Raw genomic sequence first — 26,258 nt, 5'->3', positions numbered from 1 at the left:
TTTGCCAATTATTGCCTTAACATCTGCACCAGATCTTTCTTATTCATCGGTGATGCACTATTTTGTTCTTTTGTGCATAAAATATTATAGCAGTATATCTTACAGTACATACATATTTCTAATTAATTGAAATACTCACTGTTTACAGTTCCAAAAATAACTAGAATCTAAAAAGATTTCAAAACAACAGTTATTTAATTTTAGAATAAATTAACTAGCTGAATATGTAAATATATTTATCATAATGGCTTTTCCACAAAAATATACCACACTTTACTTTCATTTATCTGTGGTATTTTACAGTTCACAGATTACATTTTTTTTGGAAATCGAAATGAGAAAATAGGAATTTGTTAAACTTGATACAGATTGTACATTACATTGGATAACAGACAAACTAGACTGTTTCTCATACAACTATAATCTCTTTTATAATTATTAAATTTATTATGTTTATAGTAATTTATATTTTGAAAAAAATATAATTGGTGATTCTACAGATTTACAACAAATTATCAAATTAAATTAATAGTTTAATTACAAAACAAAATGGACTATTTTATTACTAGTAATACAAATATTGTGACAGAACTAGCATTAAAAATAAAATGCAAAACAGTATGAAATATTTCTAACTAGAACTGTGTCAACTTTGTTTGCAATTATTATCATAATTTGAAAGGTGTACGATATACTTGAATGCTATTACGAGTTCACCTTACTCCGTAAACGGAACGAAGGTCAAATCCGTTGTGCCCAGCTCTGCTAACTAGATCAAGAAGTCTTGATGAGGCGTAGAGAATGTATCCTACAAGCGCCCAAAATACGAGGTCACTAAATACACAAATCAAGTTTATTTATACAATGATAGAAACGCCCTTGGGAGAGCCACAAAATGGCGTTCTAAAAAAATCCGTCAACCAATGATAGTCAAGGATTTCCGAGTGAGAAATGTAAGCTGTAGGTCAACAAAGCGTCCCTTGGCGCGAAAACGTAAACTTCAAATTTTCAGAATAACATTATAAAAGTAGGACCTTTTCCAAGTGAGTTCTGGGGATCTAACGTCTTCAACAGTGTATAAGTAGAACAGTGAGAATTTTACTTTAAAGAAAAAAGAACCATGACAAGCTACAGTCAATTATTGTATTTTTTAAAAGCACAATAAATGATTTTATATGTCACTGATAAAAAAATGAGAAAAATAACTAATTACAAAAAAGAAAAGTAATGAAAATATATTCAGTTTAACAAATTGCATCAGTACTCTAAAGAAAAGTTCATTAGTAATGTTAAAAGTAAAATGATTTGTTAGGAATTATTCAGACAGTGCTATTGGACAATAGAGAACTGTATATATATGCCAAACATGAATGAGTAAATGTTTTCCCAAAGGAGCTGAAATCATTTATAGTGTTCTGAAAATATTATTTTAACAATAAAAAAATATTTTAATCTTTTTTTTAAAATTTTGTTTTCTTTATGCAAATAAATCTTTTATAGTTAGGTTTATATACATAATTCAGAAATATAAATAAAATTTACAAGTATCAGTTAAATGACTTCAAAAAATATGCATATTGCCTGTATATTAATTAAATTAAATTATATCTAATGAAATGATTCAGTAGGATGGGAAAAGGTAAACTAGAAATTATTAAAAGTAAAGATGGTTGTTGGCTAGTAGTGTAATCCAGGACGCGCGTCTTGTCCTATTTTAGACTCGTTAGCTGGATGTACCTCCATCCCAGAGTTTATGCTCACTCCAGGATTCAAAACCAGTATCGTTCGCTTCAAACGCCATAGCGTTATCTACTTAGCTACTGAGTCCTGGTAGCCACTAGCTTGTGTAACGGAGTGAAGTTTAAATTTATTTTATATCCATTTTTGCTTATCTTGCTTCTGACTTAAGTCAATATCAAGGCAATTCGCACAGGATACGCATATGCCGATGAGAGACTGATGAATTGCAGTTCTAAACATCAGGGGGAAGATTCAAACAAACAGTACAAAATGAGTTTAGGAATTATTATTTTATCAATCAGCTCAATTGATAATATGCATCCAAATAATGAGATAGTACACAATGTCTTTTATTGGAAATTTTGAGAGAAAAGAAAAAAGAATGGCTAGTGTCTAAAATTTTTATTCAATTAATTAAATATGCATTTGTAAACAAATTGACATACAAAACATGTGATGATTGGATTTCATATGAAAACAGTTATAAACGATATTTCATGTTAGTCGATAAGCTAACCAATATACCATAGGTTTAAACAAATTAAACCTTACTCCAGGCTGTCATTATAATCATATAATTAATTGAACCAACTAGTTATTGTTAAATTATCTTTGTAAACTTATTTTAATTAAATTACATTATTACTACTGTGAATATATGAAACGATAGGAATCGATTAAATATGCAGTAGTTTATATATATATATATATATATATATATATATATATATATCTTATTCGAAAGTATAGTTAAGGGCAGTTGACATGGCCGTATCTTCCATAACAAAGTTAATATCTTAGCAAAAAATAGAATACACAAGAAATAACAAATGTGTTTCGGTGATTTTATTAAACAACGCATGTAATTTTTTAAAAAAAATACAGCTTTGTTCGGGACACATTTGGATGAAGTATTTCCTTATACAAGAAGTGATAACCAATTTCTACCTCGAATAGTATATGAAACTGTACAATTTATTCGAGAGAATGGATTAGATGCAGAAGGAATTTTCAGGTAAGTAAATATTATCTTAAATTTCATTTCTGATTGGTTGATTTATAGCTCGCAATAAATAAATAAATGATTAAGTAAAATAAAATTATATTTCTGTATCAACATCATCAAAATTTCAAATGATAGTTCGATTTCTGCTGATTTTAAGAATATAAAGTGAGTAAATTTGATTTTATGCGAAAGATGACAAAAGTAACAAGATAAACGAAGGACTAAATGATTAAGGGAGTGTGTGTGTGAGTGTAAAACAGGAATCATCCTTTTAGCATAAACATGAAGCAGCCTTAACGAATATTAACTATTGTACAACAATTAAAAAATGAACTAACTCAAATAAATTACCTCATTTTGAAGTTATAGCTGAAAGTGAAAGCACGAAGAAATGAAGAGAAATACCTAAACGATGTATTTCAGAAGAACGGCTACTCTATCAACTTCATCAAAAAATACCAACCGCACACAGCATTAGAACTCAAGTCAAGCACAAAAATCAACAAAAGGATCACTCTGCCATATATACAAGGATATCAGAAACCGCGACGAGACTGCTGAAATCCTTCGGAATAGGTGTGGCACACAAACCGACAAAATCACTACAATCAATCTTATGCAAACCAAAAGATGAAATAACAAAGGAAAACAAATCAAACATCATCTACAAAATAAATTGTGCCAACTGCGAAAAACACTACATCGGACAAAGCGGACGCCCCCTCCACCTCCGCCTACATGAACATCAATTAGCAGTCAAACGGCATGATATCTCTTCACTTATATCAATACACGTGGACAACTGCGGACACTCATTCGATTGGAAAAATGTGGAAATCTTAGACAGAGGAAACTCCAAAAACACCAGAGAATTTTTAGAAGCCTGGCACTCAGGTCAATCAGCAATCAACAAGCATATTGAAATCAATCCAATTTATCAACCAATCAGAAAAATCATGCACAAACATAAGAACAAAAATCAAAACAATGGGAGACACAACCGAAACAAAGAAGTAAACAACGACAAATTTAAGGTCAATAAGAACCAATCAACATCGAGGTGCACAGAACAAGCTTTGAGACACATATGGAGAAATTCAAACACTTCACTTCTATCTGAAGTTTGTGCTGATGATGTCGTTCAGAAGAACGATGAAAGCTCCACGACCAAACCATCCAGCTCAGAGAACAAAACTCCACCAGAAAGTGATATTTAGTTACAAAGTTCCACACAAAGATGAAAACTTGATCAAGAATAAAATTTTAATATTCAGTCTCTTATTAATTTGCTTGATGTTTCATTTTGTTAGCGGTGAAATGTTTCTCTTTTAAATACCACTGAATTTTTTATGCACAATTGAAATAACATTCCGTTTAATTTTTGTAAATTTTATTCGAAATACATTATGTGTTTAACATAATACACATAGAGGAAACAAACATATCTAAATACTGATGTTTCTCATCAACCATTAGCATCTGAAATAAAAATGAAAATCAACTAAGATTAATGTATATTTATGTGTGGTATTTTCTATAATATCACCAAAAATTAAAATAAAGTGATTTAAAAGAGATGTGATTTAAGTTCAAAAAGAAATAATGAAATACAAAATTGTAATTTACAATATTACATCTCTATATGTAAATATCCCTTTATATATATATATATATATATATATATATATATATATATATATATATATATATATATATATATATATATATATATAGTTAGTGAGTGACGGAATGAGTGGGTTGGTGACCTATACAGATAAATGTAAATGAAATAATTGCTGTCGTTAGCTTTATCAAAATCATCACAAGTACACTGAATACGTGATATTGTTATTCATTTCAAATAAAATAAAATATCAGCTGTCATTAGAAGTTTATTTTTATAAAACCAAGAATAAACTATTTCTTTGATGATGTTCTCTCTAAAAAAATTCGACAAATTATCATTTACTAATTATTTTAAATAGAAGATACAGGATTTGATGATAATCGTATTTTGTCATATATCATTTGCTTGATTTCATATATTGTTATCATCATTTACATAAATCAATGTGAACAAACAAATTACCTATTACACAATACTAAGATAATATTTGATGATAGTAATAATACTGATCACGCAAATCTCACTGAAAGTTAGTGAAAAGAGTACTGAAATAATTAAAAGAAATGATTATTTGCACAAATTAGTATTTATACATTGTAATATATATAATATACTACTGAATCCTACTCAAGTAGGTAAAGTTACCTTCTCCTACTTTCAAGTTATAATAAATATTATTTCATTTTTATTTAAACGTTATATTAGACTGAAATAAAAATGCATTTAAATATATAAATAAGCTAATCGAATGTACCGCAGAGAAGTATTTGTGTAATTTTGTTATGTGGAAGAAATTGAATCCATGAAAATCTCTCCTAACATAAGTAACAATTCAATTCAAACTTGTCATTTAAAAATATCTGAGTTTAAGTGACGTTTTTATATCATTTAGAGGCTGGATTAAAAAGGAAGTAGAAGGGTACAAATGAATTTCAGCAAAGATTTATTGATTGCATCAGTCATGGTTAAACTATAGTAAATAAAAGTTAAATGTTAAATTTCACTAAATGGGAAGTCATTTTAACAGTAATAAAACTAAAAAACGGCAGTTCAAAAATATAGTTTCTGATTGATTGAATCACTCAAAGAAATCTGTTAAAATGTTCATATATGATAGATTGTTGAATGTAATCCACAGGAAGCTTTGATCGTACATTTCAAACTAGTTCCTTCTTATAAAAAATATGTGTTTCTGAAATTTTCAGCTGTATTAATTAGTGAAACATTTAAGGACACTGTCTCTGACCCATTTGGGTCTCAAACGATCATTTAAGAGATTCTAATAGTTGCATTAATTATTTAGTATTATCTAGTCTGCATTTCAGTACTGATCTAACACTAAACAATTAAAAAAAGGTATGTAGGATGCAGGACTATTTTAAGAATATATCGTGTCTGGTTGCCGCTTAAGACTAAAGTACATTTTAAATTACCATTCAGATAATATGTTTTAGTGAATCGACATCAACCGGTTAATACTTAACTCTAAAAGATGGTCTCATAGATCAAGAAATGTTCCTTATTCCTAAAAAAGCCCTGGTTAACCGATTTTCCACCATTCTTTTAAAGCAGAAATGGATAAAACTAATTATCTGTTTAAAATCCAGTTACTACACAAACAAATGATCAAACCTTCAATATAGTTGGCAGAATATTAAGTGGAATTTCTGTGAACACAGTATATTGAATAATGGTCAGTCACTGTATGAACTAAGATTTAACTGTTGATCTAACAGAAATGTGTTCACTTACGAAGACTGAAACTTTTAAGAGATTTCAACATTGTGTTAAAATAAAAAGTCAACTTACATTGCTCTTCAGTGAACAAATTTAAAAAGCATCTTGTTGCTTCAGGGTTCATTAGGAAAGCAAGCCTATCTAATAATTCATTTAAGGTAGGCTTAGTGAATAAATGTTAAAATGTTCGAAAAAACCAGTCAGTTATGAAATTTATAAGAAGTAAATAAAAAGATATTAATAGATTAGTGTTTCAAGAAAAACCAGCCTATTCCAGCCAAAATAATCATGTTATTTATTAATTAAAGGCTCTGTCAACACAGTCTCGTCACAATCCACATATACTAAAAGAGACTGATCAACTAGAGTACTGAATATCAACAATCTGAAATAAATAACTCTAAACACCAAGGATATTACACGAAACGACTGGAGTATTTTTCATATATTGTTCTTTCACATCCTAGTTTAAACTCAATTTTTCATTGTTCTTGAAACAACATCAAAGTTCACCCTAAGTTTACAAATAAACAATCTTTTATCATGGAGCTAAATGTAGCAAAAGCTGATGAGAAAACAGTTATGCAAGAATGAAACGAAAGTTTATAACTCGGAACAACAATGTATTGGTCCATACTTTCTCACCTAACAAAATAAAAAAAACTGAAATTCAGGTGCTGTTCAATGATAATAGTGAATGTAGTATACAAATTTTAAATGCGGACTTGTGTAGTATTCAGTGATTGGTGCATATAATGATAATATTGCTCTAACATAGATTAGTTCCAAGCAATACCGAGCAAGTAATCTGTTCAGTCACGCTTGAAATTTGTCAGAAGAACAATGAATGACAATATTACTGAAATGTTTAAATAACTCATGTCTACTAACAAGTAGAGAAGCTCTAAATCAATGAGTTTGTAGGTATCACTACCAAGGTTTGATTTGATAATTTCGAATAAATTGAGCATTGGGTAGATTGTTATAAATAAATAATATATTTATTTATAAGCTTTAAATCATGTTGGACTTCTCTGATACTGGTGAGTTTTGAATCGCTGTACATGAGTTTCTAGTTCTTTTTAAACATAGAAATTGGAGACAGTATTTTATACTGATGAAACTGTTGTTTTTAGATATATTAGATTATGTTCATATCATGTACTATATTTATTTGTCATTAATTTTTATAATTATTTTATATACAAAATTATGTAGTAATTTTCGATAACTTTTCATTTGATTATATATTTATTAGAAAATGTGGAAAACAGAATTCAATTCAATCATTAGCTGATTTATATGATTTAGCATGTCCAGGACCAATTCTTATTCCTAATGAACATGATGTTCATCTTGTTTCAGGATTATTAAAATATTATTTAAGAGAGTTACCTGAACCAGTTATACCATATAAATATTATGATAAATTAAAAGCTGCTGGCTATCGTATAGCTGATGGTAAAGAATTATCTGATTTTATTAATTTATTTGACAATTTACCATCACCTAACTACAATCTACTCAAATATTTGTGTGAATTTCTTTATGAGGTAATTATTATATTGATATATATATATATATATATATATATATATATATATATAGTTGGATTATTATTTGTTGTACTGTAAAATTATTTGAGTTAGTACATTCATCGTTTGTTGAGATTTGAAAGAAGTATGACAATTTTTATTTGTCCACCATTTGAATTTAGGAACAAAAGGAATCGTTCATGAGGAATAGATCATTTAAGGATCAAATAATTTTTTTGAAAATTATCGGACAATTTTTCAATTCAAATTACATAAACATTACTCACAATGTCACATTTTACTATCGATATATGGATGATACATTCATTCTCTGTAAAGATAGTGCATCACAAGTAGAGGTCTTCAGGTAATTTAAAGTACACCCAGCCATTCAGTCTACATATGAAGAAGAAAGTAAAGGTAAAATAGCCTTTTTAGACGTTCGCTTAACCAAGAGAGCTGACGAATCAATAAGAAGGAATTTCGACAGAAAATATACCTGCACACGTCAGTACACACCTTTTCTTTAGCTTTGTAACTCTACAGTAAAGAGGAAACGTAGTTAAAACTCTTGGTTATCGTGTAAGCAGATATGGTTGAAGAAGAGCTAAACGTCTTGTGTAATACACTCAGGGGGAACGGATGCCCTGGAAAGTTTATAAACAAATATATGATCAAGAAGGTTAGAATAAGAATCTTAAACCTCTTCTCCTGCCTTGGCTAACCTTAGGGCTAATTAATCAATAGTAATATTGGCTATTGAACGACCTAATTTAACTAATGTACTTACAGCCTTTCTTAGTCAAATATAATTGTCTGTATTATCTTTATTCACATATCTTTGCATTATTATTATTATTATTATTATCGTTATTATCATTGGTTTAACATCATTATTAATCTCCCAAATACATGATTCATTTACTTAGCATTCATCCTACTTTATTATTTCTTAATAATTTCATATAAAAGTTTTACACAATATAGTCTTCCTCTAAATATTTGGTTGAATTTGTAATTGCACTATTATCTCTCTCACTCTATCTAACCCATATTTATTCTGATCATGAATCTCATAATTTCAATTAACGTATAAGCTGATTCAAGTTAACACTCAACATTAACAATTTTATTTTGTTTAACAATCCTGAATTTATATGCTATAACTTTAAACGATGCACTTTGTCTTAACCCTGATCACTTTCCGAATTATTAATTTTAATATATAATTGTAGAACATAAAGAGAATTTATTAAAAAGAATATTCTTCGTCCACATATCAGTCTTTTAATATGATGGGGAGTTTTAAACACATTTTCTAAACTAATAAAAAATGAAGACAATGTGATCCGATTTTTTGTTTCAATGCATCAAGATATGGATACTGTTTTTGTATAGAATGTTTATATCTAAGAGATTGAAAAATTATGTGTAAATAAAATTTGATACAATCAAATCACAATGTCCTAACTATTTGCAAGATCAATAATAATGGTATGAACTGTATGACATTTAAGGAGAAGTTTACTGAATTTATAGTTTTTTGATTATAGAATGACTATATTGAGAGAGATTTTGACGGTAGCCTAAATTTCATAAATATGTTTGAATATATTCTATATGTTTTGTCTTGTACTGTAGTTCATGTAATTCAAATGATTACATGTAAATGATAATGTAGTTGCATAACTTTCTGATGCGTTCGATCTCAAGGGCAAAGAACGGCCACCCAACATTATCACTGTTTGGATCTTGCCAGAAACATGTACAAATGAGCGTAGGTGGTACCAATTTAGCAACTAGATTATTTATTACCGAATTTCAAACTTTTGAAAATATCAAATTCAGTCACAGAATCAGCGGTTTTTTTTATTAATTCCTCTGGGTTATCAAAATACAAATTTGTTTCTAAAATATCGTATACTTTACATTATTATCGCCGATACGGTCGCTAATGTCCATAGGATATAAAATGGAACGAAATTTTATTTTTACAGAATGTAATTTTGGAATTTTTTTAGAGATGTTTACCTCTTCAGGGATACATTATATATATATATATATATATATATATATATATATCAGTAGCTTATATACATATAATGGAATTTTAACATTTCATGAATGTAACATTTCTATATTATATTATAAAGAGACATAATATTGTGAAAAATTATCGGTTTAGACTTCCTACAACTATTAAAGTGGCATATGATCAGCTCTAAGTCTATTCATTCACATGTTTTCATTATTATTTTTTCACTATAACTACGGGTTTCAAGTGTTTAGAAACATGACAATTAATCCTTTTAAATTTAGTATGATAAGAGCGATTAATTATCTAAAGACTATGCTGAAGACATATTCACTTAAATAGTTAATGTCATCATATTTTCAATAAAATGAAGTGATTGTTTTTGAAAAATAATGGAACAAAATTTGGTGGGCGAAAACCCTCGAATTGCTACTAAACAAAATGTCATATTATTGTGGATCAGTAATATTTTTTCCTACAGCAGTAAAATTATAAGGTCCTAGACTTGTTGATTAAAACTTGTTCGTGTACAAAAACATGTGGATTGTTGTCGACCACATACAGTCAATAAGTTTTGTTTTAAGTAGGGTAAGCAACAATTTTGAAACATTTCTAAAATTATCAGCAACTTGATGCATTCTTAAACATCTAAACTACAAACTAATCTTATCAGGGTAAGATATTGGTACACCATTGATATATACTTAAACTTTGTTCATTATAAATAATATTGATCAAAAAAGGTACAAAGGAAAATATATTTTCGATTTTATAGATAAATATGATATGAACATTAGCTGTTCATTTTCCTAAAAAAAAAGGTTGATTAAATGAGAATCCTAATGGTTAAGACCATGAGCCAATTGAAGCTAGATCACCATGGAAAATTTGGAAGCACTAGACGGCCGTTTCATCCTATTGTGGAACTCCTCAGCAGTGCGCATTCACGACATAGCTGTAACATAAATAAGGGAGAATTCGGTTAATTAAACAAATTTAGGTGAAATTTGACAATAAACTCTGTAATAGTCATTTTTTACATTTGAACTCAACTGATTATCCTAGTTATTGATGTTTAATACATATTAGTGAAAGTTAGTAAACTTATTAGATACTGATCATACCAAATTAATATTATAACAATAGTCAGGTTGACATAGAACAGTGACTGCAAGGAAATATATTTGTATGAATATATGTAGCAAGAAGAATTTATCATTTTATATTTTACATAAATATTTTAGCAGTTAAATAATTCTTATACTACAATGTTTTTACTTTAAATTTATTCGAAGAATATATATATATATATATATATATATATATATATATATATATATATCAAATGATAGATGAGGTAGAAAAAAGACATTTCATTAATAATGGTCAAGGGTAAATGTTCCAATCAATTTAATTATCTCTGTTACATTTAATCACTGTTATAAACTTAGTGTAGTAGAAAACTGATATCATTGTCAGCATAGAGTTGTGGAGATTGTCGATTTTAGATTGATACCTATGAATGAATCGATGTTAGACCACCATTGAGAACCTGGAAGTACTGGGGGCCGTTTCGTTCTAGTAAGGGACTTCTCGGCAGTGAGCATCCACGATCTCGCACGCGGGACTTGAACCCAGGACCTTCGGTTCCGCGTGTGAACACTCAACCTCTAGACCAGTGAACCGGCACCCAGTGGTGTTAATGTCCAACTTCAACCAATACACGATATTGCGTCACCGTCCATCATTGTCTTCAGTGAGAAACTGCCTCACGACAGACACTGTTGAACTCCACTGGTCCGGCGTGCTGGACCACGGATGCACACTACTGAGGAGCCCTATACTAGGACGAAACGGTTGTACAGTATTTGGTGGTTTTCAGCGGTATTCTAACATCGATTCATGAATTCGACCATTATGATTAAATTTGATTATTATAAGGGATAATAGCCATTGGGTTAAAAGTAAGTAATAGTTTTTTAACAAATGGTAGTCTGTAATATCATAGAAGAGTATTACATCAAATAAAAATTATCACGTACAGGCAAACATTTTCAATTAATAAATATGTAATTCTATGGAAAGAGAGAGGTGTTCTGTAAATAAAAACACATAAAATCTGTGACATCATGTAAGCTGTTTGTTGACAGCTTCATTTTTCAAATGTTTTCTTTACACAATATATACATACTTTAATGCCAATGCGTAGATTTGATCGTCAGATTAAATTAGTCAAGGCAACTAAATTTCATCTAAAATGTCATATAGCATTATGTCAAGAGTGAATTTTGATACATGATTTCAGTGAAATAATAAATCCCCTATCACACCAATTACGTGAAAACAATAAGTAAATAAAACTCACTAATTTGCTGTAGTTTCCTTTCATTGGGATTTAAGTTTTATTTATTTGTCTGAAGACGGTAGATACTACTGCATATATATATGTCTAGTGAGTTATTTATTTCTACCTGTTTATTCTTTTATTCACAATTTAATTTCAAGGTATCTGAACATGAAAAACAAAATCGAATGTCTGTAGCTAGTTTGGCTAGCATGTTTGCACCAAATTTTTTGCGTCAACAAGATGAAGATCCATATATTGAAATGTCAGCATCACAACTCATCAATCATACAGTGACTGAATTTATAAAAGCATATCAAGTTTTATTTCCCCATGAATTAAAATCACCTAATTGGGATAAGCTAAACATAAATAATCATAATATACATGTATTACACAATCATAAAGATTTAAATACATTACCAGTGGACTTTAAAAGAATACAAACTCAAATGAATTCCTCCGTGTCTAGATGTAAAACCACAAATGATCGTGATACATTGATGGGAAGAAGTCAGGATTCATTTACAGAGTCTGTTATTTATGAAAGCCCGAAAAATTCCCCTTATCACTCATTAGTAAATTCCAGTAACAATAATGGTAACATTAATCATTATCATCATCATGAGAATGGTAGAAATCATCGTGCTACTACAACAACAGTAACTACTACTATTTTTAATAATAATAACAATAAACAACATAATAATGTCATTACCAATCCTATTGATCATATACATCAGTATAATTATAATTCTGTTTTATCAAATAATGCCAAAAGTTCACATGACTATCATACTAATAACATTTATATGAGATCACGTAAGTTTTGCCTTACTTTTCTAGCAATATTGATTATTTTCACTTTAACATTGATAGATGATTGTTGTTCTCTTATATGTTTATCCGTTTTATACATTAGGAACATACAATCACTGTTAATTATAGTTGCTATTATTACATACTGAATTTTACAATGTCAATATTTTCTGCCTCAAGTTCATTGTTATATTGTAATTTTATATGTAAATGTATTACCAATATTGATGGTAAACCTTCAAATAATGATTTTATTTGACCTTAATTTAATCTGATTTGCTACATGTCGACGAATAATTAAAATATGATGACGTTAGGTCATATTAGGTTATTAAGTAATTCGTGGTATAGTTCTGCTGTAAACTAGTTACATCACTTCTCACTAATCAGCTTGTAATTTTACAATAAAACTACATATGTCAATCACATTTGTTTCCATTATTATGTGCTGGAGTTTTTTAAAATTTACATTCTATGGAAATAATACATATTTTCCACTATATTTTTACCAACAAACTATTTACCAGTCTAAAATTATGTAGATTTCATCAATCCATTTTCACTTTATGTAAATCAGTTTAGAAAGTGTTTACCTTACTTTTATCTGTCTTATTAAAATAGATTTGCGTAGGAACTGTTACCAATATGAAGACCTTCCTGTTGTTGACTCAGTCATCCTTTTTTATATCGACGATTATACGAAGCTACTGATGATCGAAAACTGATTTCTTTAGTAACCACGTATTAAACTAATAAACACTATTATTCTCCTCACTTCTAAAAGATCAAACGGTGTATGGCAAACTTACACATAAAGTGATATGAAATTCCAGTTCTACAGACATGTATTGTGTTTCAATGAGTGCAACGCAAGTGAATCCGTGTTGTTTTCCGTCACTAATCAAACTGGACGTGGATGCCTATCTAACAAACGAGGATATAGTTAAGTTGACAAAATCAATACATCAGTAAGATGTTTCTAAATAATCCATCTTGATTCTTGGGGAAGTTTTGGTATTGCACCTTTTTCAACATTTCACTAGTTTGATAACAGAAATCTACATTTTCAAGTATAATACATTTCAAGTTAGTGGCCAAGTTGAGACCAAGACATGACATCAGTTCATGAAGTTGATGCTTGTTTTATAAGGATTGTAATCACTGACGTTTTATGCTTTGATAATTGCCAGTGATGACATTTCAGATTGAACCAATTCATTTTGATTCACTATATATAAGACTTTTTAGTGATTTACTGTATAGAATGTAGCGTATTATTATTTAACTCTATACATATTAAAACACACACTGTATATTCATTGATGTCAGCTAAAATTCCTTGAGGGTTAGTTGATTAATTACTATATATGCAATCTATCTCGTTGTAGATGAATTCAAAAAGGTTAATAGTTTCATATCCAAGACCTAACCATGCCCTTGTTATTTCTAAATTCTTATGAACAGGATTTTACCTGTAGGATTACATGGATGCTTAAATAATTTTGTTCCCAAACGTAATTTTAAAGTCATCATTCAAAGGAAATTTAAAAGTTATCATTATCTTGTTGAACAGGATTTAATTATTTGATGAATTCATTTTCGATTATTAAAACGAAAGTAAAAAAATTATTTACTTATTGACAACGATACGATATGTTTAAATGATGACTTCTCACTGGATCAAATTAATGATCTAAGCTCTCGAACATTTAAAAATCAAAGATAAATCCACGACTGTGAGTTTATCCATCTGTTTTTCAGTGTTGAATAAGTGTGAGATATCTGTCATTTTCAGGCATCTTTTTGTTCATTTATTGGGTAGGTGCTGGACTTAAACGGATAATTTTCGCTGGAGGTTTCACTTTGATCATTGAAAGTTATCCACATCTGTCTTCTATGATCATGTCAGTGTAGTGCATAAAAATACGCCTGATATAAATCACAAATATGGTAAAAGTTATGTCTTGAAGTATGATTTCGAATGAAAATTGCATTTTTATATGTTGTACTCACCTGCTAAATGGGTGATAAAGTGCTCAGGAATGCCAGAAATCGCACACTTGCTAAACAGTGAAAAACGAATGGATAAACTCATGGGATCACCAGACAGAAGAATAGATTTTTCTTATTTAACAAAATAACGTGTCTATAAGCAATATTGAAACGAAAACAACTGAACTAGTTGCTTCAAATAATAGAGCCAATTAAGTTTTGTAGCAGGTTTACTTTGTAATGAATGAGATTCTAACCGTTAGGCTTTCCTATCATATCACTTGACCATATCTGTCGAAAGTGAAATACAATATTACTTAGCATAATAAAAAAGTAGTTTGATAAAAAAAGTAAGTCCTTCAATATTTCTTTTTTCAAATAAACTATCAATTTTTGTTATTCTTTCTACAGATGTATTTCTCAAAAAAATATTCGTTTTACATTATCGCTTGAATAAATGATTCATCCTATTTTGGGCGAAAATTAAGCATTAAAATAATCTTAGATACAATTATTATTATTTTAACTATTATTATTACTATTATTGTTATGATAATTATCATAATCTGCTAGTCTGTTTTATTCAATCGGTATAAAATTGTTTATTTATTTATCTGTCTGATTTATAGATGAAAAGATGTAAAGAAGAAGAGCAAAAAATAAATGAATGATTCACAAGTATCACTTAATAAGGTCACTTATAAAACAAAGTATATTTTTCATTTTATGAATGTTATTCAGTGCCTTTCTTTAAATAAATTTAAATTTGGCAACGCAAACATTTGCGTTAAAGGTTTTCAACGAGTATCTGAAGTATAGAGCAAGGCACAGTGAGGCTTGCTCAATTCGTTCATTCTTTATTTACTAAATGGCAAAATGGGATTTTTCACTAAATTTAAATTTGCTTGAAGAAGATTATAAATAATGCGGTAGATGATGTTTAAGTCAAAACATTATTTTTCATTTGTAACTTTTAGAAAGTGCTGATGGGCAATACTGAATAATAAGTAGATGTATTTAAAAATCATACAAAGAATAGATCTGGTACTTGGTAATTTATCATACTTTATACTTGGTGTTGTCTTTATTTGAGTCGATTTGTTCATGAAATCAAACATTAGGGCATTTAATATTCCAAAAATAATCTCAAAATTGATTAGTTTTGTTTCATAAATTAATATTAACTTAATAATCAAGATCAATCTCATTTTATTTTGGTGACAGATATGAAAATAAGAGGAATCCATTTCAACCAATAATATGCTAATCAGTTCGTATTTTATTCATATACATTTAAACAATCATTAACATTGTGTATTTTATTTTGAATTTTCAACAGAAAGGTTTGATTTTTAGTTTTATTCTATACATTTAGTGAGTTAATTTTCAAATAACATTTTTTATTCCATACAGTCCCCCATTAAGACAAACCGATCATCATCCAGTTCTTTCAAGTTTTCCATGGTAGTCTAGCTTTAATTGACTCATGATCTTAACTATTAAGATTTAAACAATTAAAGCTATTTAACAACAGAAAATAAATGTCAAAATTATATGTACACAGTTAATTAAATTGATAATATTTGTAACCACAATTGACCAATGTAGTACTTATTAATAAAAGAGTACAAAATAATTAGGTTTCTATAAAGAAATTGGTTGATAAAAATTTGAAATCAATAAATAATATTATTTATGAAGGTATTATGTGCAGCACCATAATAATTGTTCTGTTTTGATTTCTTATTATATGTCTGTCTGTATCATTTAAATTTATGATCATGTTCTTCTTAAGAAAATTTCAACCAATGTTTATAGTTTCATAATTGTCAAAATGGTAATAAGTATTCTTCGTAGGGAATCCATTTTCTCTATACGTTAAATCTTCTATTATTATTTAAAATATTAACAATAATTAAAAAATTATTTCATTTACCTTTTGTGAAAATGTGAGTTATTTATTTTTCCTTTCTAAATATAATAATTTTTTATATTCTGAAAATAATAATTACAGAATTCACGCCAGTTTACAGGCATGATCAATTTGATATAAAGAGGGACATTAGATGTAGAGAACAAACATGTGATAGAAGAGCGTTTTAAGTATACAAGTTCAGTAATTGTTTAGGTAGTACATGTATTACAGTGATCCAATGCATCAGCCGGGAATTTTTAATATTTCTTAAATGGACAGCCTGTTGATTTATTAACGGAGTAATTAAGGTCAATGCGTGTGCCAGATCGAATTAACGATAATTATCTACAACTAGAAAAATTAAAACGAAAACACAGAGCACGGAAAAACAAAGCAGTAATTACCAAAATATATGAATCAGGTCTACCTAAATGCGTGTGTCATGTGACACAGTAATATACTGTTTATGTTATTCAAATTAGTTAAACTTGATAGGGACGGTGTTAACATACTGACAGCAAGTGGGTGGTTTTACTTAGGGGATTCACTAATAAAGATGGCTAAACATTTAAAGTTCCTAAAATATCACTTATGGAATGAGATACACTTGCAGGTGCTAGACCATTCAATGCATTTTCAGAGGAGCAGTATGCATCGATGAAGCGAACAAATAATGGGGGTGATTTTATCGTGCGAATGGATTATGGTAGGTTATTCCACAGTCTAGAAAATTTACAGGTGAAGTAATCCATATAAAGAGATGATTTAGAATGAGTTTGTTTCACTAGTGCCAAGGAATTACGGATGTCATAATGAGAAGTTTCCGCATATTGAATCGCGTGATTGGATGTAAACGATAGTTTATGAAGTAGTTTGAAGAAAAAGATAAGATTTGGTTTGAGTCTCCTCCTCCATAAAGGGTCTAGCCCATCTCAATTTTTATCATTTATATTTTATTAAAAAATTAAATAAATTAGACAGATTGTCATTCAGTTACATTTACTCTAGTACAATCAATTTTTCTTAGTTAAACTATGGACTAGTTTACATGACGTGTATTATTTTAAAGAAAATAAAATTGTTCGAGTCTGTTCAATAGATAAGTATTTACACTAAAAACATTCTTTCTTTTTTTAAACTGAACAATTGACTTATTAGTCTATCATAGTCATCATCATGAAGAAGTAGTATAGATTGTTTTTGTAATTGTATCATTTTAACAAGTGAACATTTCTTGGTGCTTGCATTATTAGTGATTATTAATTTTAGACAAAATGCTTGTCGACTTCAAATATTTAGTTGGTTAGTCATTATCAAAATGTATATTCTCTGAATAGTGAAATCTTGTGTTGTAAGAATACTGATTATTATTAATGTTCTAACTAGGAACTGAAATATTCTGTTATTCATAATCGGTTTTCCGAATGAATTCAAGCTTATCTCACTTTGTGCATAATACACTTACCTAATAAAATATGATACGGTTATAACGAAAATTTAAAGCACCCACATATGGTCATTTCACTGAACTAATAAATTATTTATCAGATGATGAAATTTTACGTTGTCAGTTAGTTCGTGAATGAAATAATTTAGCCCTCAAAGTTTATGTAATAGTCTTGTAAATATGTCTAGTAAACGATTATGTCCGTTTATTGTCGGATTACGTAATTTTTAATAGAATCATGTCATATAGATACATTGTACATAGAATTGTACATAAAATTAATAATTAAAATGTCCTATAAATCTTATTGAAGCATTGTAAAGCTGGTGACGTGAAAACGTCCAAAATTAGTCCAGTTAACAGATAATTTTGAAATTCAGCAACATAGGTATTTTAAAACTTAACTAAAGATAAGTTTCTCGATTTGCTGAAGCTTGAATTTGGAAGAGAAGCATATTTTCTGCTTTGTGTTGAGTGGTAGTATATGATATAGGCGTATAGCGTACCTTTTAAATCCTAAGAAGATAGACGAGTATTTGTGAAATAAGAGTAGTTCTAATGTAAGTGTTGAAAAGACTAAATTGTAAATCTTCTGACTGATACATTCAGTAGAGGTCCGCTAAAGGGATTTTTTAAATAATCGAGTCGACTTTAGCAAATTGCAACCTTAAAAATAAGATTATAATTAAAATTATTTGATGGTATTGAATGCTTCACATACTACATATATTCACTAAAACAAAGTATTTTACACATAAAAATTTTGTCACAGCCTATTTCTGGATTATATGAAAGTTCTAAAAGTAGTTTATTGACGAATAAGGTTCTTGACTTTCAAACCCTGAATGAGAGTTTCAAAGATCTTTCAGTCTGTTTAAGGTTAAATGGTTTGATAATATAACTAGGCTATAGTTGAGTAAACAAGTCTTTATATGACTACCCAGTTTTTTGTTATTTGGTTAACTACAAAAGTTTGAGCAAACTTATGTTAATTGGTATCTTCAGCGTAATAAACCCTTTTAAATAAAAAGTAATCAATATTTTTATCGACAAAACTACTTCAGTTTAGATTTATTTGGAAGAAATTCTCAAACCTCTGTATATATAGAAGCTAATATTTATTGTGATTATCTCTTAGGTATAAGCAATACGTACACATACAGTCACTTACAATTCAACATGTTTAATACTATCATATTTGACTATTACAGACGTGAAACTATTTATTCTTATTTACTACAAAAAAACACAACCAATTAGTATACCAATTTTTTCAAAATAATATCTTATTATAAAGCATATAAGTTATTTGTTAAATCTAATGACTCGACTTCCTTCTATGAATTTCTGTTTACACATTTTTGTCTGAATACTGTAGATCATTTATACTTGTTGTTTAATGAATAACAATTGATTGTGTATCATTGAAATTCAGTTATAATATGTTCTTTTTGTTTATTCGATAAGAAAGTCCGAACTTTTATCGACTGATTGATTGGTTGACTAACAAACTGACCAGTATTAACATATATCGATAAACAATCAGTAGATTTCTTTTCAATTAAGAAAACACATTGCCCGTAAGTAAATCTCATGATGTTATAATTTAGTTCAGGTCAATGGTTGTAGAAGTATTAGTAATAGTCTACAATATGAGTGAATAAATGAAACATGTTATTACAGGGAGAATATTTTTATAACACGTGTATATATGTTTGTTTATTTTGTTTTCTGTTTTTCAGTACATTTTACTAGTTAAATTAGTACATGTGTACACTATTATGTCACTGTTTGTATCATTGATGCAAAGCGGCAAATCAAATCTACCATTCTGTTCATGTGTGAGTGAGTATCCCTTCTTCTTTCTTTTAATATTTAAAAAAAAACTAAAAAAACTTGTTTTAGTTGTTTTTCCATCAAGTGGTCAGTATTTCGTGTTAAAAAATATTGTTGTTCTAGAAAGTATTGATCGTGTATTTTCTTTCAGATTTCGAAATTTATGTGAAGGTAACTATGCTACTGACAAATAATATACTTATTCGTAATGTGCATATGTTTATATGTATGAGGCAGGTGTTATTTATGAACAACTATTTAAATCTCACTTTATGTAACCATTAAACAAATGTTATATGTATAAACGTAAATGAAAGTTAAGCGTATCTTCCACATGTAGATTCGTTAGACAAATTTCCCCTATACACATTAGTCAAGAATGGTTTAAAGAAAATTAGCGATGAATTACATGGACCATAACACAATGTATATGTTTGTTTGCTTTTTTTTGTGAATCAATTAATTAGACTAATACTTCTAAATGTAACCATAATATTAGAGATTCCCGTTTGTATTTTTCACTATCTAATTATTTACACACCTCTTATTATGATTTCAATGTTTTGTGACTATTCTAAGTCTATTTATCCACATTTGACCTTCTATTTCCAACGTTTAACTATTGACAAGACTTTTGTTATCATATTTTATTATTCTTACTACTATCAGTACACCTGTCTTCCTACTATCAACCTATATTTTTACTTATTGTGTGGTGGCCTATTCTATTTCATTGTGATTATTGACCCAAATTACCTTGATTGGTTTAACATTTTCGTATAAATATTCATGTATATTAGAGTAAAGCCTGATGACGATCTAATTGAAAACTATTGTTCGCATATATGTGCTGAAACCATAATGCTAGTGATCTGTTTTCATTCATCAGTAATGTGTTGAAGCAACTGTAAAGCATAATTCTTTGTTGGTTTACTAATTTCAATAAAACGTTCAGTGTTCATTCTTTTTTTTAAATTGTTTTACTAACAATAAAACCATATGATGATAATTATTATTTTTATGTATTAATAACTCAATGAATTTCTTTTTACATCAATTTATTCAGTTAGCTTTGTTTTAGTTTTCACTTCTAAAATGCTATTCTATGCTGATATTGTGTCAAATTAATTCACTAGTCTATAATTTAGTCATAGAAGGTAATTTAATTAAAAGAAATATATATTAGATTAGAATAACATTTTTTCATTGTAATTGATTATGTACATAACACAGCTTCTATTATCCTTATATTGATTAAAGTTAAATAAAATTATATTCTCAATATAAATAATTTAAATAGATAGTTTATGTGCATATAATTTTCATGTGTTTTATTTTACTTCACCTCTAATGAAAGAATGATCATTCACTTATTTTAAAGGATTTCAAAAGTTTTTTGTTCTTAACAAATCCATAATAATTTATACACTTAATAACCTTAATAATATTATAAATAAAGATGAATAGTGGCTTGCACTGAAATCTAAGACGCATGTCTTGTCCTATTTGGAACTCATCAGCTAGATGCATCTGTCTGAGTTGATATTCACTTCAGGACTCGAACCTATCGCGTCATCCACTTAGCTACTGAGTCCTGCATTCTCTTGCTGGCCGCCATCCATTTTTGCTTATAATGCTTATGACTTAAAGCAATATCGAGGCATTCTTCACAGAATGCACATATGCCAATAAGGGACTGATCAATTGCAGCCCTAAACATCAATGGGAAGATTCAAACAAACAATGATATGATCGAAATAATTTATATAAATAACCTTATATATTAATTAAACATAAAGATGAATACTAACCAAAATTTAATTGTTAGTTGTTATAATTTGTCTTTTAGGCCTTTTGGAAAATCATTCAAGTTAAGGAAATTTAGTTCGTTTTGTTTTCATCTAAAAAAATTTAATAATTAAAATTATTTCACTGGTTGAAATCATGAGTCAATTGAAGCTATACCACCATGGAAAACCTGGAAGCACTGGACGGCTATTTCGTCCTAGTATGGGACTCCTCAGCAGTGCGCATCCATGATTCCGCCCCCCCGTGAGATTCCAACCCAGGACCTATCAATCTCGCGCCAGGCGCTTAACTTCTAGATCATTGAACCGGCATCCAACGGTGTTAATATCTCACTTCAACCAATCCACGAATTGAAATTATTCAAAAAATATCGAAAAAAAAGACAGAATTAAGCCAATTATCAAAATAAATCCATTCAGTAATACGCTTAGACTAAAAAAAATCATTTTATTAAATTTAGTTGGTAAGTGTTTTTCTCAATTTACGCTAATTTTTGTGGACACTATAATCTTCTATAATATAATTTTTTTTGAAAAAAAAGTCATATAAATAGATTTTACAAGTTATTTTTGTCTATTTTACTACCTAAGATATGTTAAAGTTTAATAAAGATTTTATATTACTATACGTTAGTCATAGAATGAAAAATGTCCACTTCACTCCAGTGACTTCTTTGTTTTTATGACTATTGAATCTGTCAGGATTATCGACTGGTTTTTAAATATTATCAAACTAACAGACATATATACCGTATTTTTGGAGTTAATTAAAGCAATTCAGTAACATAGTAAGTAAGCCTTCATTTTATTGATATGGAACATTCGTTAAGTAAATAAATTTTGGCTGGCATTTTAAATGTTATGACCCTTTAATTCTCATAATTCTGATGATAATTTACATGGTCACTTGAACTCAATCATGCAACTACTGAAACCAATAAATGACAGTGATATTGTTTTATTCCTTGATTGCCCTACTCAACTAGAAATGGAGAAAATATGAAATAGTTAATACTTGGAGACTTTACAGTTTGGTGGTTGTATATTCTATTGGAAATTTTGTACTATTTAAGGAAACGGGGTGTTGTTTGAAATAATACACTTTCAGTTCACGACACTAAAGCGTCGAGTTGAAAGAACTTCTGGATTTCCGAAGAAAGTTTTATTCTTGAACGTCGAGTTCGAGGGATATACGACAGCTGAGATATTGAAGAACAGACTATCTAGATCTCTGAAAAAGGCATTTCATTAGTCAGAACTCTAAAATGTTTCCTCTAGAAAGAAACTCATTCAGAGAAGTGTCAATTATAAACTGCCGCTTTGGACTAACACCAGTTTACTTCCTCTTGTGGAGCATGTTAATTTGGCGCTTAGTAAACGAATATCTGAGGACTCCCCTTCATGGTTAGCTAAAGGGTACAGAAATCAATCTACAGCTCATTTCAAGAACACATGTTTAATTCATGTCACATCCCACCACTCAAATCTTGGTTCAAAATCATCCACAAAGTAAGAGTTCGATTCCTTATTCACCCGCGGTATTAATACCCCTTCGAATTTTCCAAATTATTACCTTCTTCTTATCCTCCTTTATTAAGTAGATAGTTATTTTAATCCTTTATTTCGTAGATTACTACCTTTTATTACTTCTAAAACCATTACATGACGTCAGCTCTTGATGATTTTTGATTGCTTTGCTAAATGGTACAACCTTTTTATTCAATACTTGAAAACTCTGATTACAATGAAATCACAGCCTTCCATTTATAAATTATTATTTGAAATACTTGGAGATTTCTGATTATCTTGACTATATTATGAAACATCACTTCAGTTTCAATGACCACTACTTGAATATGTCTGACTATCTTTGATAATTCTGTAAAACATCTCTAATTTACTATAGACTGGTTAGCGTTCTTTTAGCGAGTTAGTTTTCTACTGGATAGGGGCGCTAACCCCATGCCCAACCCTCCTCCTTTATCAGAGCTTGGGGCCGGCAGTGGCCCCAGAGGGACTCCAGGAGGAGTCTTTACTATGGACTATTACATGTAAAAAATTACTCATGAAAGAGATTTTACAGCTTCAAAAAATTATAACGTTGAAAAGGAAATTTTCTTCGCTGTAGTATTTTTATTTTTTCAGACGAATTAATGGATTTCTTTCATCTTTTTATTTGATTGAATTGTAAACCAGTGCTTCATTGCATTCTTTGTAAGAACCCAGAAACGTGGGGGGGAGAATTACATATTTCACACGTGACGGAGTTCAAGTTTTACCACGTTTTCACTAGTAACCAGCTTCGAGAGATAATTCTCAGAGTTCTAGTGAGAAGCCGTGACCAGTGTAACTAGTCCGTGTCCGGTGTGAGGCAGTTACCCATGGTTGAAGTGATGGTGCAGTTACTCATCCAATACAACGGAAGATGGTTGTGCAATATCGTGGATTGTTTGAAGTTAGACATTAACAGTGTTAAGTACCAGCTCTGTGGTCTAGAGTTTAGGCGTTCACGCGCGAGACCGATGGGTCCTGGGTTGGAGTCCCTTGTGCAGGTCATGGGTGGATACTACTGAGGAGTCCCATACTAAAACGAAACAGCCATCCAGTTCTTCTAGGTTTTCAATGGTGGTCTAAAATTGGTCGATTTATGATCTCGATCAAAAAATTCATAAATGATTAGTACAGCTGAATACTTGTATTCTCTTGTATACAAGTGTATAATTTTTTTATAATTGTTGATAATTTGTACATAAAATGTCAACTGCTAATGATTTTGTAGCTTACTCTACATGTAAGTCCATTGAAACAAACATATTCTCATAGGATGACTTTATTTCAATACTATATTTCCAATCTTTCTAAATTCTCAACTCACAATCAAAACTAAGCTGCGTATATATATATATATATATATATATATATATAATTTAATCTTTTACATCATATGATCCAATGATTTTGACATTGAATATAATCAAAAGTCTCATAATCTAATTACTTACATAAAAACTCAACTATTCTCATCTATAATCTTTTCAAAACCGAATTTTTTTAAAACATTTCTGTGATATATAAAATTAAAATTGATTACAAAATTGTGTATTATAATTGTGTTGATTGGTAAAATGTTTCAATTATAAATCGATATTGTTTACTAGGCATTGTGCATAGAAATAATTTTCTTATCAATCGTAATTAATCAATTTTAATTTTTTCAATTTATCTCATTGTTTGTTTATTAAAAAAGGGTTTTCACGACAAACACCTTGTATATTATTAAATGACTGAAGTGCAATAAAGTTTGTTTGAAAATGTTATTCCTATATTGTCATCCTAATATTATTGAATAATTTAGAAACGTACTGCAATTCTGTGCTTGATAAAAAAATGGAATGACGTTTATCATAAGAGGTTTCCGCTTTTTGTTTTCAATATCTTTACTGATGTCTCTTCCTTTAAAAGTTTCATAATTATTGATTGTCAGCCGAAATTATGGTCATCAAAAAATATCTTATCTTGTATGTTGCCTATTCTAACAGGAGATTTGTTTAATTTATACCCTAGATAGTTTAATCAAAGCCGTGACATTTAAGAACGTTGCTTCGAAATTAATGAAATAAAAAAATCTCACATTCGTATTGAAGAACTTAATGATAAAATGTTTAAATACAAAAAAATTGACACGTTTCCAAATTCAGGCACAACTGAACAATGAATATCTTGTTCACTGACACTTTGAATGTCAGAAATCAGATAACAACCAAAATTTAACTGTGAACCTTTTGGGTTTAGTTGGAAAATGTCTGTTGAATTTTAAATTCATATTTCGTATAACTGCAAATACTCTATTCCATTATTAGTTAAAATCAATTAACATAAATCTTTGATGGTCCAGGCCGTAGGACTGTCCTCGTGTATTATCAGTGGAAAAGTAACGATGATACGTTGAATCGATTATGTATTTACTTACAAATTAATGCTATATTATTTGGTACACGTTTAGGACTATATGCACACAATACGGACTGTGATACAAATGAAAACGTTTCTAAACACGTGGTTTTTCTAATAATACTATCATGAATTTTTATTTGGTAACGCCACACAACATGACAGTCATTAAATGTTTCGAAAATATTCAGCATACATGTAAGTTTTCCAATGTTGACATTTTTCTTTTTCGAAAGCGAAGTGAGGCAGGAAAAAAATCATTACTGTTAAAACAGTAATTTCATTGATTTCTGCATAATCCGGCGAACTGCTGGAATATCTGGGTTACCTGTTCATTCCATCCATATATTTAAACTTTCTCTTCGTTTCTCTTCGTCTATTAATTACATAACCTATTCAGGAGCGTATATGAAACGTTTACTACTTATCGCTTTACAAGGTGCAAGAAAGTACAATCAGAGATATC

General features: G+C 29.2%; 1 protein-coding gene across 1 annotated transcript in view; it reads left to right on the top strand.

Moving 5' to 3' along the window:
• The window catches only part of ARHGAP25 (Rho GTPase-activating protein 25), a 57,661-nt gene that overhangs the window by 22,831 nt on the left and 8,572 nt on the right, over window positions 1-26,258 (top strand). The window contains exons 4-6 of the mRNA XM_051212114.1: window positions 2,626-2,755; window positions 7,369-7,663; window positions 12,186-12,846. Coding sequence (XP_051072252.1) covers window positions 2,626-2,755; window positions 7,369-7,663; window positions 12,186-12,846 — 1,086 coding nt within the window. The remainder of the gene's footprint in view (window positions 1-2,625; window positions 2,756-7,368; window positions 7,664-12,185; window positions 12,847-26,258) is intronic.

The sequence above is a fragment of the Schistosoma haematobium genome, chromosome ZW, assembly GCF_000699445.3.
Source record: "Schistosoma haematobium chromosome ZW, whole genome shotgun sequence".
Classification (NCBI taxonomy): Eukaryota; Metazoa; Platyhelminthes; class Trematoda; order Strigeidida; family Schistosomatidae; genus Schistosoma; species Schistosoma haematobium.
This window is presented reverse-complemented; position numbering and strand designations above follow the sequence as displayed.